General features: G+C 39.5%; 1 protein-coding gene across 2 annotated transcripts in view; it reads right to left on the bottom strand.

The window, feature by feature from the left end:
• The window catches only part of TSHR (thyroid stimulating hormone receptor), a 161399-nt gene that overhangs the window by 21884 nt on the left and 123317 nt on the right, over nt 1-16198 (bottom strand). The window contains exons 7-9 of one of the 2 annotated variants that reach the window (XM_007188705.2): nt 16100-16168; nt 3698-3775; nt 3474-3543 (exon numbers count right to left, since the gene is read on the bottom strand). In XM_007188705.2, the coding sequence (XP_007188767.1) occupies nt 3474-3543; nt 3698-3775; nt 16100-16168 (217 nt within the window). Of the gene's footprint in view, nt 1-3473; nt 3544-3697; nt 3776-16099; nt 16169-16198 lie in introns of those variants that run through there. The other variant, XM_007188703.2, reaches the window with a different exon arrangement.

Below are 16198 nucleotides of genomic sequence, written 5' to 3'. Positions count from 1 at the left end.
GGTTGGTCAGGAAAAGTTTCATCAAACTGATGGGAATGGGTAGGAATGAGAGGGAGAGGAGGGAGGAATTCCAGGCAGGTGAGATGACTAAATAAGAGCTATGGTCTGAAACCTGAAATTTAGAAATTATTCATATTCTCATGATATTAGAGAGCAAATGATTTAACCAAAGGAGAAGATACAGAGGAGAAAGATCCAGGACTGAGCCACACTGAAATTCTGGGGCAGTGAGCTCTAGTGAGAGAAATCGGGAGGGAGTGATCAGAGAGGTTACGAAAGATAAGAATAGTGACGCTGTCAAGAGTCAGGAAGAAGTGAAGGTAATGATAATGTTTACCATTTATTAAGCATATATGAAATACTTCAGATTTATTTTCTTACTTAAGTTTCACTACTTTTAGCTACCCTGTTTTGACAAATAAGAAAACTGAGACTTGGGTCTCACAATTAATGATGGAGCCAGGAATCAACTCCAGGTCTAGCTCCTAATCTAGTTCACTTTTTATAACCTGGCATGCCTCTAGGAAGCAGAACTGGCATCGTCAAGCTGTTGCACATCTGCTCTTAACTTGGTTAGAGAGTCTTGTAAAAAAAAGACTTACCAAAACTATCAAAACAATTTTTAAGCAGCACAAACAAATAGGTAATTTAATTTACTGCTTCCAAAGAAGTAGAAATGGACACTCTCCCATAAAGACAATGTACTAAAATATCTTTAAAATGTGACTACTACTTAAATGCCATAGCATTTATGGAAGTGTGATTCAAATATTTATAGTATACTGTATTAATTTCACAAACATTTTTAAGCAAATACTGTGTTTCAGGCACTGTAATATGAACTAGAACTGTAGAAATGAAACAGACATAGCCCCTGCCCTCTAGGAGCTCCTGGAGAGATAGATAGAAACATGTCACTAGTGCCATGAGATGCATAAATAGAGGCGGGGAGTATAAAGGAAGAAATGGTCATCCTTCCCTAAGGAGAGGAGGGCCAAGAATGACTTCAGAGAGATCTTTACTCAAATGTCAAAATGGTAGTAGGTGCTTATCAGACATAAGGTTGTGCTAGGGTTTTCAAAGCAGTAGGAAGAGCAAGAGTTTAGCATAGCCATATAAGTAGGTTGGAATATTAAGGGAGCTGAGAGTTTCAATATGGATGGATGATTGGTCAGGAGTGTATAGAGGTATGAGAGATAAAGCTGAAGATTATAGCAGGGCTTTGCATGCCACACCAAGGTCTTTATCCTGAGGGGAATGGGAGACCAGCATTGGTTTTTAAGATCCTATTTGCATTTGAACACAAGGAGGTTTGGGGAGGGTAAAATTGAGAAGGTCAAAGATAGAAGGCCAGGGGAAATTTGGAGACTCTTGTCATTTAGACTAGTGCTACTCAAAGTGTGGTGACCATTGGCTGTTTCTTATGAGTCCTTGATAAAGTAAGAAGCTTGTACTGGAATGTAAGCAACTACTTCACTAAGCACACTGCTTAGTTTGGGCAACTTTGCTCTCATAGGAAGACTTTCTCCACGAAAGAATCTGTGCTTTGAAGTACATTCTGGAGCCAACCTTGTAGTGGACCCACACTTTGAATGTTTCTGGTCTACACTATTGGTCTTCAAATTCTTTCAATGTCATGTATTTATAAGTAAAAAATGTCTGAGTATGTACTTTAACATATGTATATTTATGAGCTCTATACACATATTACTGTAATACCATGTTATATATTATACATTACAAAACACACTAACCATACATTTAAAAGGATAGGATAAAAACAAATAAGTAATATTTAAAAAAATATTTCACCAAAGTGAAATCAATGTTATTAAATAATACTTTACTAATTATGAAAATTGTCATTTAACACTTTCTGATACAGCTATTCAGAGGTCTGCTTCTGGGTCAGTTTATTTTGGTTTTGGTTTAAATGGTTGTCAATTGAAAAAGTTACCTCACAAAGACAGATGGTTCCAAATGGAATAGGGCAGGCTTGGCTGTACTTACTAAATTAAGATTCTCATCTCTCTATCCAATTCAGTAATTAAATACATGTTTTTATTGAAATTCATATTCTCAGCTGTCAATAAGTAGTTTTTGCAAACTAGTCTAAAGATGTTTCATTTTCATATTTTATATACATGGATTTTAAACCCACTGCAACTCTTAATTTGAAAGGTTTTAAAACGTTAAAATTCAATTTCTGATTTTAAAAAAGCAAACTTTTTATAAGTGACATTCACTATTTTCATCAGGAAAATTACATAACATGGAAAAGTTCCCAAATACCTGTTTCTAAAGACTCTTTCCAAAGCACACATTTCTTTAGAAGAGCAACAACTTTCCTCATTCATTGGTGAAATATCACCTTTATCATGAAGGAGCAGTTAAAGATGTCTTTAAAAAATGTCTTCCAGGTTAAAAAAAAAAATCACAGAAAAGGTCAATATACTTTTTTTCACTTGTCTTTTTATAAAAAGAAAAATGCATAATACTTTTAAGTACTTTGCCATGAGTTAACAATGAACCCCCGTATGGTACAATAGATTTTCAGGGTCACTCTGCCCTCTTATATGGAACCTGTGTGTTAAGAAAGTAAGGCCATAAACCCACTTAACTGGGTGTATTCAATCTAAAAGTGAAGTGAAATTGTTAAAAGTGAAAGAGTGAGGATGTAAGTCTTCGAGACTGTGGATCACCAGCTGTTCCCTTGGGATGCAATCATTACCCACTTGACACCTGAGGGACAGTGTAAAATATTAGTAGAACTTAATTTGTTCTTTTTAAAATTTTTTTGGCCATGCCACGTGGCTTGCAGGGTCTTAGTTCCCCAACCAGGGATCAAACCCGTGCCCTCAGCAGTGAGAGCACAGAGTCCTAACCACTGGACCACCAGGGAATTCCCAATTTGTTCTTATTTTTAAATGGAATCTCTTATGTATGGATGGAACCTTCTTGCCTCTGATGGATTGTCTTGTGCTTCTCCTGGGGGCCTCTGTTCCACTTTGGCAAGGACTGTACTAGATGCTCAAGAATGAAATTCTAAACTAAGGCAAAACCAAGGGGATGGAGAAGATGGCACTAGAAGAGGCTTGCGGGAGACAGAATCAACAGAACTTGATCATGATTACATGTGGAGGTATAAATCAGAGGAAATGCACAAATAGCTTTTTTTCCATGCTGTTTTAAAAACTGTTTACATCCCATCTTTTCCAGTGATTGTAAGTTTTCCCAGATATGAATCAAACTGTTTATACTCTTCCTTCTTTGTGCTATGAACCCCCGTATGGTACAATACCATAATGTACTGCATTATGCAATACACATTCATTTCTCAGCAAAGACTAGAGTGCCTTCCACCTGTTTGTAGACCTCATATCTCAGAATTTTGCAAACACCAGCTGCTCAAAAATGTCTTTTTTTCCAAAAGAGGGCCTTCATGAATGTCCACACCAAGGTGGCATCAGGCATCAGGACGGCACAGTGGAGTCTGGGGCCTTCTGAGTCTCAAAGAACAAGGACTTTCTTCCAAGCAGTAACCTATACAGCTGGGCAGAAAAGTACTAGCAGAAGCCTTTATCCAAGACAACAACATTCCCTCCCCACAGACATCATCAGCTACTCTTCTTAATGGCCCCCTCCCTTCCATTAAAAAAAAAAAAAAGGCAAATATTCTTTTGTATGTCTTACTCACAGCAAGGTTGGTCCACTGTAAACTCCTCCAAATGTATCCTTGTCAATAGCTGTCAGGTATTTATTCTTGTTCAGGTAACTAGAGTAAGTGAGAGAGAGGATGGATTAGGTGAGGTTAAGCAAATTAACATAAATACCAAAATAATATGCGAGCATGGTCTCCTTAGCTATTACCTGTTTCTTAGGAATTTGGAAAACACCTTACCTTCTTCTGGCTTAAGCACTCAAAATATTCTAGGTTTCAATTGTGCAAGGTTTATACACATTAATTATGGCAGAAGTCTTTGAAAACGAGCTTGTTTATGATGTAGTTTGCATATCTAGATTATATAAAAGTTGCCCAATTCCCTATTTACCTGGCCAATGGCAACTGTATTTTTCAATCTTCTTCAATACCAACTAAATTAAATTTTGTTTCTCAACATTGATCAATATTTACATTTACTTTTGATGACTGGGCTTAAATCAGGTATTCAGTGAAGGTGGCGATTGGCGATGGGAGCTGTCAGAGATTCACATCTTTTATTTGGGGCAGGATTGCCAGATTTAGCAAATCTGTAAAGTAAAAATACAGGATGCCAAGACAAACAATGAATAATTTTTTAGTATAAGTGTTTCCCATGTAATTTTTGAAACATTCTTATACTAAAAGGTTATTTGGTGTTTATCTGAAATTCAAATTTAATTGGGTGGCCAGCATTTTCTGTGGCAATCCTATCTGGGGAATGGGGGGCAGGTTATACAGATAAGATTACAGAGTATACCTTTCCTGAAGGGCCTTGATGGGCACATTGATCTTTCCGTTTTGAAAACATATTGGGCAGTTGAGGGTAAAATATTTTTGAACAATTTAAGTCACAAAGTGATTCTGAAACATAAAATTACCTCCAAATGGATAAAAGCTTCCAAGCATTTTGAAACTGGCGTTTTCCCCCCTAGCTTTTTTAGAGAACAATGTTATCTAAAAAGAAACAAAGCATTATATATGTGTATATATATATATAGCCATCATATGTGTGTGTGTGTGTGTATATAAAATCTCCTTGTTATAAATGATCTCAATTTACACATGTTTAGAATAACTCACCCCTGCATAGACTAGTCAACTTAAGAGTCAGTGAGTGGTCACCTGTTGATGCAAAATGAATGCAGTGGAGACTCAGGAGATCTGCTTAGATACAGATAATGCTTCCATTATTCTGTTTATGGTGTTTGCTCTTCATGATGCAAAATTCTCAAGGGTGATGGTTAATAAGAATAGTGTGACACTAGATAAACAACAAGGACCTACTGTGTAGCACATGGAACTATTAATATATTCAGTATCTTGTAATAACCTATAATGGAAAAGAATCTGAAAAACTGTATCTATATCTATATATGTGTATAACTGAATCACAGTGCTGCACACCTGAAACTAACACAACATTGCAAATCAACTATACTTCAATTAAAAAAAAAAAAAGAATAGTGTGACATGAGGACTTTGAGTCAGAAGGATTCTTTCTCCAGAGCCCTCACAGAAGAACTTCTCCTTGGTTAATTGTCTCTCTCTCTCTTTCTCTGCATCTCTTGGTGAGATTGAGGAGAGGGAGGGTGGCTTTATTTGTGGCTGAACCATGAGGAGGCAGCCTCTGTTGCCGTTCAGAAGGCAAAAGCAAGAACAGCACTTCCGTGAGGTCTGCCCTCAGCCTCTCCTGGTCCAGCAGCTCTGCTCCTCTCTAGTCCTTTGTAGAGGGTGGAACTTAGAATAAGAGAGGGCAGCCCCAGAGCCATAGATGGGTGTTCACAGGAGCAGTTGGAGGAAGAGTTTTACCAACCACCAAGAAGTCACCCTCTCCTGGGCAGGATGAGGGATTAACCAAATGACAAGTACTACGACTTCACACAATGACATCTCATAAATTGGTATACATTTTGTGATCCTTTACATTTTTTCTCAAATCGAGCTTGAGAACTAACTTAAAGTAGCCACCATCAGTTTTCCTCATTGCCTTCTTTGTTTCCTTCATGGCATTATCACAGTCTGTGATTATCTTGTGTATTTGTTTACTTTTTCATCATCTGTCTCCCAAATCAGAGTTTAAGCTCTCTGTCTTACTCATTGTTGTATCACCAGTGCCAAATTCAGTGCCTCCATAACTATTTACTGAATGAAGGTGTAAATGATTGAATAAAAAAATCAATGCACTTTTCCTCCAAAATAGTGAGGTGAGCTATGCTAAACTTTTACTTTAAGGAAAATGTAATGGGGAATGAAAGCTAGAAGACTCATCATATGGTGTGGTGGCCAATTGACTTTTTTGATGGCAGTGACAAGCAACTTGTTTACAAATGCCACAAGGGTATGGTCCAGACATGGCCTCTTCAGGCAATGGCTGGATGGATACCAAGCTTCCAGGGCACTGTTAAGTCGAAAATGGAGCGGGGGTATCAATTAACCCTCATATATGTACGAAGATGCAACTAAGATGTTACAGCAGCAAATCTGTGCCTTCTGGATGAATGGCTATCATGTAAAGCTCTCACTTGTTGGCTTCATTCCATCGTTGTTTGACTCTCCTTCACACTGTGTCCGCAGAGTTCATGGTCAGTGACAGCCAGAGCAGACAAGAGCCGCCTTGGAGACAAAACACCTGGAGAGAAGATCTTGAGCAGCATGGTTTTGTAAAAAGACAACTAACTCAACTCAAGTGCCACACTGGCTTGTGTCTCTTTTTATATTCTCTGGACCATGCAACTTGCAGATCACATTCTTTTCCCAGACTGCTGAAAATCAAGTAAGGACTGGTGAGCTCATCTCAGTTTTTCCTCTTCATCTCTGACTGCCGCAAGTGAAAATCGGCTTGCTCTAATCATTAGAAATGATTGTAAAACTAAATAATTGCTTGTCCAATTCTGCAGTGTTTTCATCTGATATTCAATACGCCCCCAAGGATAAGGAGGCTGGTTGATAAGCGTTAGAGTTTACCAGAAATGCTGCAGAAGATTTTAAACTGGGAAAGCCAGCCAGAGTCCAGAAGGGGAGAAGGAGGATGGAGAGAGGGTGCAGCCAACTTGAACGGAGATGAACTGGAGTCTTGGGGGAGGCTGCATTCTTTAAAACCAAGAGGGTTGTTTGGGCACTTCATCTCTTAGAAATAATTAGGTGCTTAAAAATGAAACCATCATTCCGCCGTTTAGCAGCTTGGAGGGCTGTCTTATTATCACAAATTATGATAATGCCATGAAGCTTTAACCTTGGGTTCAGATTGCTGATCCTACCTTCTCCTGGAGTGGAGGGGATGGGGGTGGGGAAATATATCTGCAGAAGCCTTAATATCCAAAAAGATTGTGCTTCCATCAGCCTCATTTATCATATAATGTTTACTGGGAATGTCAGGTTAGTTAAACTGATTCCTTGACCTGGACTTATCCTGATTCCTCTGGAATCCACATTCTGTAAGCCAGCTTGGGTAAATCAATCACAAATCTTGGTAGGCTACATGGGTAACCTACTCCAGACAATGATTATTTTATTGGGAGAGTATGTGTGTGTGATCATCTAAACTATCTCTTCCAAGGACAAGATGAATGTAAACAAAAGAAGAGTAGAGGGCTTCCCTGGTGGCGCAGTGGTTGAGAATCTGCCTGCCAATGCAGGGGACACGGGTTCGAGCCCTGGCCTGGGAAGATCCCACATGCCGCAGAGCGGCTGGGCCCGTGAGCCACAACTGCTGAGCCTGCGCGTCTGGAGCCTGTGCTCCGCAACGAGAGAGGCCCGCGCATCGCGATGAAGAGTGGCCCCCGCTTGCCACAACTGGAGAAAGCCCTCGCACAGAAACGAAGACCCAACACAGCCAAAATCAATCAATCAATCAATCAATCAAACATACACATCTGATTCAAGATCCTCATTTAAAAAAAAAAAAAAAAAAAAAAAAAAAAGAAGAGTAGAAAGTCTCGGAGTCTGCGGTGAAAGGAAAGACTTCTTGAAAGTCTTTCTAAATACAAATAGTGGGAAGGGCTTATGAGAAAAGGACTGGTATCTCCTTTAAAAATAGGATAGACACTGCTACATGTGAGTATTCAATGCCTTTTCACTCTTTGGAGTATGTATACCTCTTTGAGAACCTCTTGGAAGAAATGAAGTTCTTCCGAGAAAAGATATGTCAGATTTTTCATATGGTGGGGATGGGGGTGTGTAGGGAGAGGGGAGTTAAGAAGCCCTGCCCTGATTTAAGTGCCGTGTATCTCACAGTTAAGGAAGAACAGTGTGGTCAGAAAAATGAAGATGGTCAGGAATGAGCTGGGGAAGAATATCCAGTTGATGAACTCAGTATGATAGACATAGCTCACATCCTTCCCCATTGGACTCACACTTGGCACACAACCGCCATTCAGTAAAAACATGCTGGATGACTAAATCAAAGTCCAGTTGCTGGGTAACTCCTAGCTCAAGGCACCCTCTACGTTATGTTTAAATGAGGACGTGTCAGAGGGAGGAGTGTGACACTGTGGTAAGGAAAGTTGTGGTTGCTGCTGAGCTTTGCTCTCTGGGGAGTTTTAGGATACATTTCAGCTCCAAGATAGAATTTGAGCCTGCATTTCCACAATCCCTTTAGGGTAAATGGGCGGACATCTGTTTATACTGTGAGACCCTCATGGGAATACTTCTGTGGGGAACTGTGTTTCCCTCTCATAGCATCAGGTATTTGGAAAATTAAAGAGAATCCCTGCCCAGCCCTCACTGTTCCATAAAAATCCTTTTGGTAGCAGAAATCAGGATACCTGCCTGGAAACAGTAAAAGGTGAGAAAATGCTCAAGGCTTCAACAGGCAGAGGTAAAAGCCAGCCTTGGAGCATATCCTACAAGCTGTTCAAATACTTACTCCATGAGAAATAATAGACTGCTTAATCCTGTAATCTTCTCTATCGTCATCTTTTCCCAGTGCTCCAAGCTGCAGTGTTTTGCTTGTAATAAGCTAATGTGTGATGCTAATTAGTACATGAATTGTGTTGACATCTCTGTTCATAACGATTAGTGTTTCAGTATGCTCTTAGCACATCAAAATGGTATTTTTTTCTGCCCAAATGTTTACTGTCAGATGGTAGCCTGTTGCTAGAATTTGACAATACAAAATAAAATACAGAGAATTGAATGTTCTGAGATAAGCAACATATCCCCATGCCAGATTGTGTGGAGAGGGTGGAAAAGAGGTTCCAAAGAATAAATGTGTGACTTAACTTGCGGCTGAGAGCAGTTCAACTTCTGTTGAGCAAGGGATGCTTGTATTATTATTAATTTCACATCTGAGTGATGACAGTGTGCTTGGTTCCATATGAAATCACAGGACCATGTACTTTCGAGCATCTGCCATAATTTTCATGAACTTTTAATTACCCAACTGCTGCTGAGGCATCAGTGCTTGTTCTCAATGTGGAATTTGTCCAACTTGGCTGCAACCGTGTTCTTCAGTTACACTAAAAAAATAGGTCTAAGTGAGGTCAAATCTGCTAATTTCAGTAAACTGACATGAGGCAGATGATGGGGAATAATCACGCTTTTGGATGAGCAATTGTTTAAATTAGAAGTTAAAATATTTGAACATACTTCTGGAAGATTCAACAAATTGTTAACATGCCATGTACAGTCTTTGAACACTATTAGGGTAATTATAGAATACTGATGTGTTTACATTAGTTTTAAATCACAATTAGTATTGAGGATAGAGGCAACAGCTCCATGTTAAAATCACAAAGTGAATACTATTTTGTTATTACTATGGAAACCTGACCTCTGTTTTCTCCATCTACAGCTCAACCCTTATTTATCTTCCTTTAGTTCCAGGCATCTTTATCATGATTATCGTCTTGATTTTACCTTGGATTTATAGGATACCTTTTAATGGAGTGCATAAAGCTAAGAAAAATATAGTTTCCATCAACCAGGAATCACAAACTTAGGGTAGAATGAATAGATGGAATGTTGTTTTATAACAGGAGCAGAGATTTAAGTTCAGATTTAAAATACTGATTGGAAAAAAAGATCTTTGTTTTATTTTATGATTGGATCTGAACTTTCAAACCCTAAAATATTTTTGTCCAGATACTTCTTATCTTTATCCCATGTTTGCCATTTAACCTTTACCAGGAATTGGGAGAAATAAACTACATATTTCATCACACAATGGTCATCCTCACTGAATACCTACATCTAGACCAGATGTCCACAAACTATGACCATGTGGTCACATTCTGCCTGTCACCAATTTTTGTAAATAAAATTTTATTGAAATACAGCCATGCTCATTTGTTTATGAATTGTCTGTGGCTGCTTTCACACTACAATGGCAGAGTTGAGTAGCTGTGACTGAGATCTTATGTCCCACAAAGCCCAAAATATTTGTTATCTGGGCCTTTCCAGAAAAAGTTTGCTGATCTCAGATCTAGACTTCTAAAAATCAGGAAACAAATGACTCTCAGTTAAGAAATATTGCCCACATTTGTTAAACCCTTCCAAATTTTACATAAAAATGTCAAGAAAGTACATGAAAATGGTGCGTTGATTTCTTTCCTGTGTTTCAAGGGATAGTTGTAGTGACTAGAACAGACTGTATGTAATTCAGGGAATCAGTGAATTAAAATCCATTGTTTTCATCAGAATAACTCTCTCCCATCAGCCAAGCCTCTCACAGAGCCCATGATATGGTCTAAGGAGAAAGCTGGTAGGAAGGTAGAGACCGTTTCCCTACATAATCTTTTCATAGGTTTAACTTCAGAAGATCACAGGATGATCTGAAACTTTACTGGCTCTTAAGATTCTCCATAGCCTGTCTCTTGAATAAACCGTGTTAAATTTACCTGCCTCCGAACAAGGCAGTATATCAAAAGATTCTTCTTGAGTAGCTTTCCCCAAAAAGTGTTCTGAGGAACACCAGTCCAGAGAGGTGCTCCTGGAACCAAGAACTCCCTGAGAAGCTCTGCATACTGTATCCCCCTACTGGATATATATTACTGTCATAATACAGTATTATTATTATTATCTAATAATAATTCAGATTATTCTATCAAAAGACCCAAGAAGTCCACCTGTATACTTTGTTTAACTTAATAAGGTCATGAATAGCTTTTTAAAAAGTAACACTGGTTAATTTACCATGGAAAGAGGGCTTAAGGAACATAGTTTGGGAAATGCCCTCCCCTCCTCTCCCCCAAATTATTATACCTACATCTAGACCAGATGTCCACAAACTATTCTCTTACCACAAATTTTTCTCTTACCACAAAAGCTAGGGAGAAGTTGGGATAGAAATGATTGTTCCATTGTTATTTTTTTCATTTTTGCAATAAAAATGTCTCTAAACTCCTTTGATATTCTGCAGCTGACTTTATGACCAAAACTATAAAATAACAGGCTACTAGATTTACACTGAGATCCACTTAGCAGAACAGTCTGCTGATTACAGAAGATTCACTTTGGAAATCTCTTGAAGTGTCTGTGGAGTTCTCTAAACATGACCAAAAGGCCAATTATGAGCAGGCATGAGAAGTTCTGAAGCAAAATGATGAACACACATAGGCTGACTTTAACCCCAAATCTTTGAATTTAATAACATTTGATCATGCCAGCCTTTTCATCAAGGTGTCCCTCACTCAGACCTCATTTGGAAGCTGGTTGAGTTGGTGACCTTGCTGCATTGGTTAAAGTCAGGTTCTCCCTGACAAATGACACCGTTGCTTGGTGTGACTGTTCTCTGAAACTTCTGGTTGTGCCTTGAGTCTTGAGTGACCTCCTTTCTCTCACATGAGTCCACTCTTTCCAGCTACAAGATCTTTTAGCTTCTGTATTTCATGACTTTAAAAGACTAAGAAGTGTAAATATTCTCCTGGGCTAAGAAACAAGTGGCAGTGGCGAGAGGAGTTGGGTGTCCAAGCCTTACTGGTGGCTGGTAAGTCAGCAATTATGAATCCCAGCAGGGCACAGGGGAGTCTTGAGTCAGGAGATCCAGTTTCTGGCTTTGGCTTGGCCACTTGATAGCGCTATCAAATGTAAAAAGCCAGGGCTTCCCTGGTGGCGCAGTGGTTAAGAATCCGCCTGCCAATGCAGGGGACACGGGTTCGAGCCCTGGTCTGGGAAGATCCCACATGCCGCGGAGCAGCTGGGCCCGTGAGCCACAACTACTGAGCCTGCGCGTCTGGAGCCTGTGCTCCGCAACAAGAGAGGCCGCGATACTGAGAGGCCCATGCACCGCGATGAAGAGTGACCCCCCCACTTGCTGCAACTAGAGAAAGCCCTCGCACAGAAACGAAGACCCAACGCAGCCATAAATTAAAAAAAAAAAAAAAAGTAAAAAGCCATATTTAAAAAAAAGCCATATGTTCACTTTGGGCTTCATTCCTTTATCTGTAAAATGTGACTATTGGACAAGAGTGATAACATACTCCACAGCTGTGGTTCTTGACCTTTGCTTTACATTGGACTCACCTGGGGAGATTTTAAAATTCCCATGCCTTGGCTACCCTCAGACCAATTAAACCAGAATTTCTGGTGGTAAAGCCTAGGCATCAGGGCTTCCAAATCTCTTCAGGTGATTCACATTTGCAGCCAATACCAAGAACCATGCTCTGCAGAACTTAAAGTCTGAATTTTAAAGGAGGCAAGAATATACAATGGAGAAAAGACAGCCTCTTCAATAAGTGGTGCTGGAAAAACTGGACAGCTACATGTAAAAGGATGAAATTAGAACACTCCCTGACACCATACACAAAAATAAACTCAAAATGGGTTAAAGGCCTAAATGTAAGGCCAGACACTATCAAACTCTTAGAGGAAAACATAGGCAGAACACTCTATGGCATAAATCACAGCAAAATCCTTTTGACCCACCTCCTAGAGAAATGGAAATAAAAACAAAAATAAACAAATGGGACCTAATGAAACTTAAAAGCTTTTGCACAGCAAAGGAAACCATAAACAAGACGAAAAGACATCCCTCAGAATGGGAGAAAATATTTGCAAATGAAGCAACTGACAAAGGATTAATCTCCAAAATTTACAAGCAGCTCATGCAGCTCAATATCAAAAAAACAAACAACCCAATCGAAAAATGGGCAGAAGACCTAAATAGACATTTCTCCAAAGAAGATATACAGATTGCCAACAAACACATGAAAGGATGCTCGACATCACTAATCATTAGAGAAATGCAAATCAAAACTACAATGTGATACCATCTCACACCGGTCAGAATGGCCATCATCAAAAAATCTACAAACAATAAATGCTGGAGAGGGTGTGGAGAAAAGGGAACCCTCTTGCACTGTTGGTGGGAATGTAAATTGATACAGCCACTATAGAGAACAGTATGGAAGTTCCTTAAAAAACGAAAAATAGAACTACAATATACCCCAGCAATCCCACTCCTGGGCATATACCCTGAGAAAACCATAATTCAAAAAGAGTCATGTACCACAATGTTCATTGCAGCTCTATTTACAATAGCCAGGACGTGGAAGCAACCTAAGTGTCCATCAACAGATGAATGGATAAAGAAGATGTGGCACATATATACAATGGAATATTACTCAGCCATAAAAAGAAACGAAATTGCGTTATTTGTAGTGAGGTGGATGGACCTAGAGTCTGTCATACAGAGTGAAGTAAGTCAGAAAGAGAAAAACAAATACTGTATGCTAACACATATATATGGAATCTAAAAAAAAAAAAAGGTCATGAAGAACCTAGGGGCAAGACAGGAATAAAGATGCAGACCCACTAGAGAATGGACTTGAGGATACGGGGAGGGGGAAGGGTAAGCTGGGGCAAAGTGAGAGAGTGGTAGTGTATATATGGACATATGTACACTACCAGGTGTGAAGTGGGTGGCTGGTGGGAAGCAGTCACGTGGCACAGGGAGATCAGCTCGGTGCTTTGTGACCAGCTGGAGGGGTGGGATAGGGAGGGTGGGAGGGAGGGAGACGCAAGAGGGAGGAGATATGGGGATATATGTGTATGTATGACTGATTCGCTTTGTTATAAGGCAGAAGCTAACACACCATTGTAAAGCAATTATACTCCAATGAAAACGTTAAAAAATAAATAATAAATAAATAAGTTGAATCCAAGAGGTTCAAGTTATGACAGTGATGGGCATGGAGCTCATACACCTGGGTCCTCCATCTAGGAAGGAATTGTCTATCCAGCTGCTGGGCCTACTGTCAGGAGAAAAGCTTTAGCTATCAGTCCCTGAGATTGCCTCAGCTGCAGAGAATGGTCTCACCTAAGGACACCTATCTTAGGGTAGCTTAAATCTAATGACCAAAGAAGATGAGAGTATAGCTGTCTGGCCATTTTAGCGAAACAGGAAAACTCTAGGCCATATTTAGCTCCAGAGTTCTCTGCCAGGTCAGCCAACTCTTCCTGCTACCCCATCTTGCTTTGCTTTTATACCCTCCCTTCCATATTTGTAGATTCCAGGAGCACTCCTCAATAAACATCCTGCACACTAAAAAAAAAAAAAGAAAATTAAATGAAGGATTGTGTGAGATTTGAACGATAAAGTTAAGATGGAAGTAGGGTATCTCCAATACTGTAAATAAATTTGATGTATGTGTATTCATGTTACTCTGTTGAGTCTTTTCAGACTTCCCCCATAATTATGTCTTTAAACAAATGACTAATATCAACCCAGATGAGCCTACAAATAGGCAATCTAGATATAGGTACTGTGATCTTCACTTAGCAAAGACTAAGAAACCCAAAAGCCTGGTAAAGAGTGAGACCCCACTTCAAACAGAACTTAGGAAGCCACACCAAGGTATAATGACTTTGAACTTATTAACCTATGTTGTGCAGGTAATTTAACTCACCCTGCTCAAGTTGGTCAATGGGCCAGCAGCATCAGTATCACCTGGGAGCTTGTTAGAAATGCAGAATCCTGGGGCTCACCCCAGATCTACTTAATCAGATTCTGCATTTTAACAAGACCCCCCAGATCGTTTATATGCTCAGTAAAGTTTGAGAAGCACCGTAGAGCACAACAGATCTAGAACCATAGGCCTTAAGATTTTGCAATGATCGTTTGAATATAAAACAACTATGTATGAAATGTTTAAAGGGGGAAAAAAAAAAAGATGGAATTACAAAAATGAGCAGGCAAACTTTTAAAGAAGCAAATAGAACTTCTGGAATGGAAAAATACAATTGTTTAAAAATACTCAATAAACTGTCATAAAACAAATCAAACACAAGAATCTATTGTTTGTTGCTTCAGCTGACTCTTACGCATGGTAGTTTCTTCTTTTCCTATGTGTGATTTTTGACTGTAAGTACCTATTTGATTGATTTTAAAAATCTGGGCCTGCACTGGGGTTCTTTCCTCTGCAGAGGTTTGCATTTATTTCTGCCAGGAGTCCAGAGGTTCTACTAGTGTGGTCCCACTCCAGCTCTCATCCAGGTTCCCTGGCTTAATCCAGCAGTCTCAGGTTTACATCACTTCTCCACCTTCTCACTGACTAGAGTCTAGTCTCCTGGCACCACTGATGTTGGCAGCTGCCCCCAAGGGAACTGCACCCTCTGTAAGCACCCACCATTTTGGTTTCAGCTACTGGTTTGTTAGTTGTTTCATTTTCCTCTCTTGGGGATATGACATAAAATATAATTTTTCAAAATATATCATCTAGTTCTTTTGTAGTAGAAACAAATTATCTAGTTCACCATACTGTGGAAAGCAGACTCTACTAAAGCTCTTTGTCATTTATTAGCTATTAGGTTAAATCACACACCAGTATGGTTGAACCAATCTACCAGTTCTTAGACACAAAGTATGCTCCAGCACGGATACTGGGGACCACAGAGATCTGATAGAAAGGTACAACAAAGACAGAGACCCATGTTAATGACTATCTTTTTGTCAATATCCTGTTCTAGGCATTATTTATTTGCAGAGAAGGCAAAATCTGGATATGGCTTTTCAGCTATTTCTAACTGAATCAAATATAAACTGACACCTTTCCTGAAAATATGTCAGGTAAAACGAAAAGAAAAGCCTTACCTTCTGAATAGCTTTGGACTTAATTAAAGACACCCCTTCATGTACATAGTAGATGAACATTTACACACACACACACACACACACACACACACACACTCCTACAAGATAATAGAAGGTGACACCATCGTTCTCCATTTTATTAAGGATAAAAACTTTGGGATTTAGAATTGGAGTTAATGTGTGTCCACTAAAGCTGGCTCTTGTCAAGTTTCTTAACATTATCCCCAAGTCTTGGTCATGCTAACTCGGGGGTTGAGGAATGCTCTGGTGGAACCTATCTCTAGCAGAATTCTGACCCACTGAATGGTCCTTCTTGGGGGAGGGAGTGTAGGGCAGGATAGTGGTTTCCATGGCAACCCTTGACTTACACAGCATCCAGCTTTGTCCCATTGAAAGCATGTCCTTGGATTGAAGTAAAGCCATTGTTGTATAGTTTCCTATAATCAACAGAGAGAGGAGAAATCAGT

This window comes from Balaenoptera acutorostrata, chromosome 3 (genome assembly GCF_949987535.1).
Source record: "Balaenoptera acutorostrata chromosome 3, mBalAcu1.1, whole genome shotgun sequence".
In the NCBI taxonomy this organism is placed as follows: domain Eukaryota; kingdom Metazoa; phylum Chordata; class Mammalia; order Artiodactyla; family Balaenopteridae; genus Balaenoptera; species Balaenoptera acutorostrata.
The sequence above is the reverse complement of the archived record's forward strand: the minus strand, read 5'-3'. Positions and strand labels throughout refer to the sequence as shown.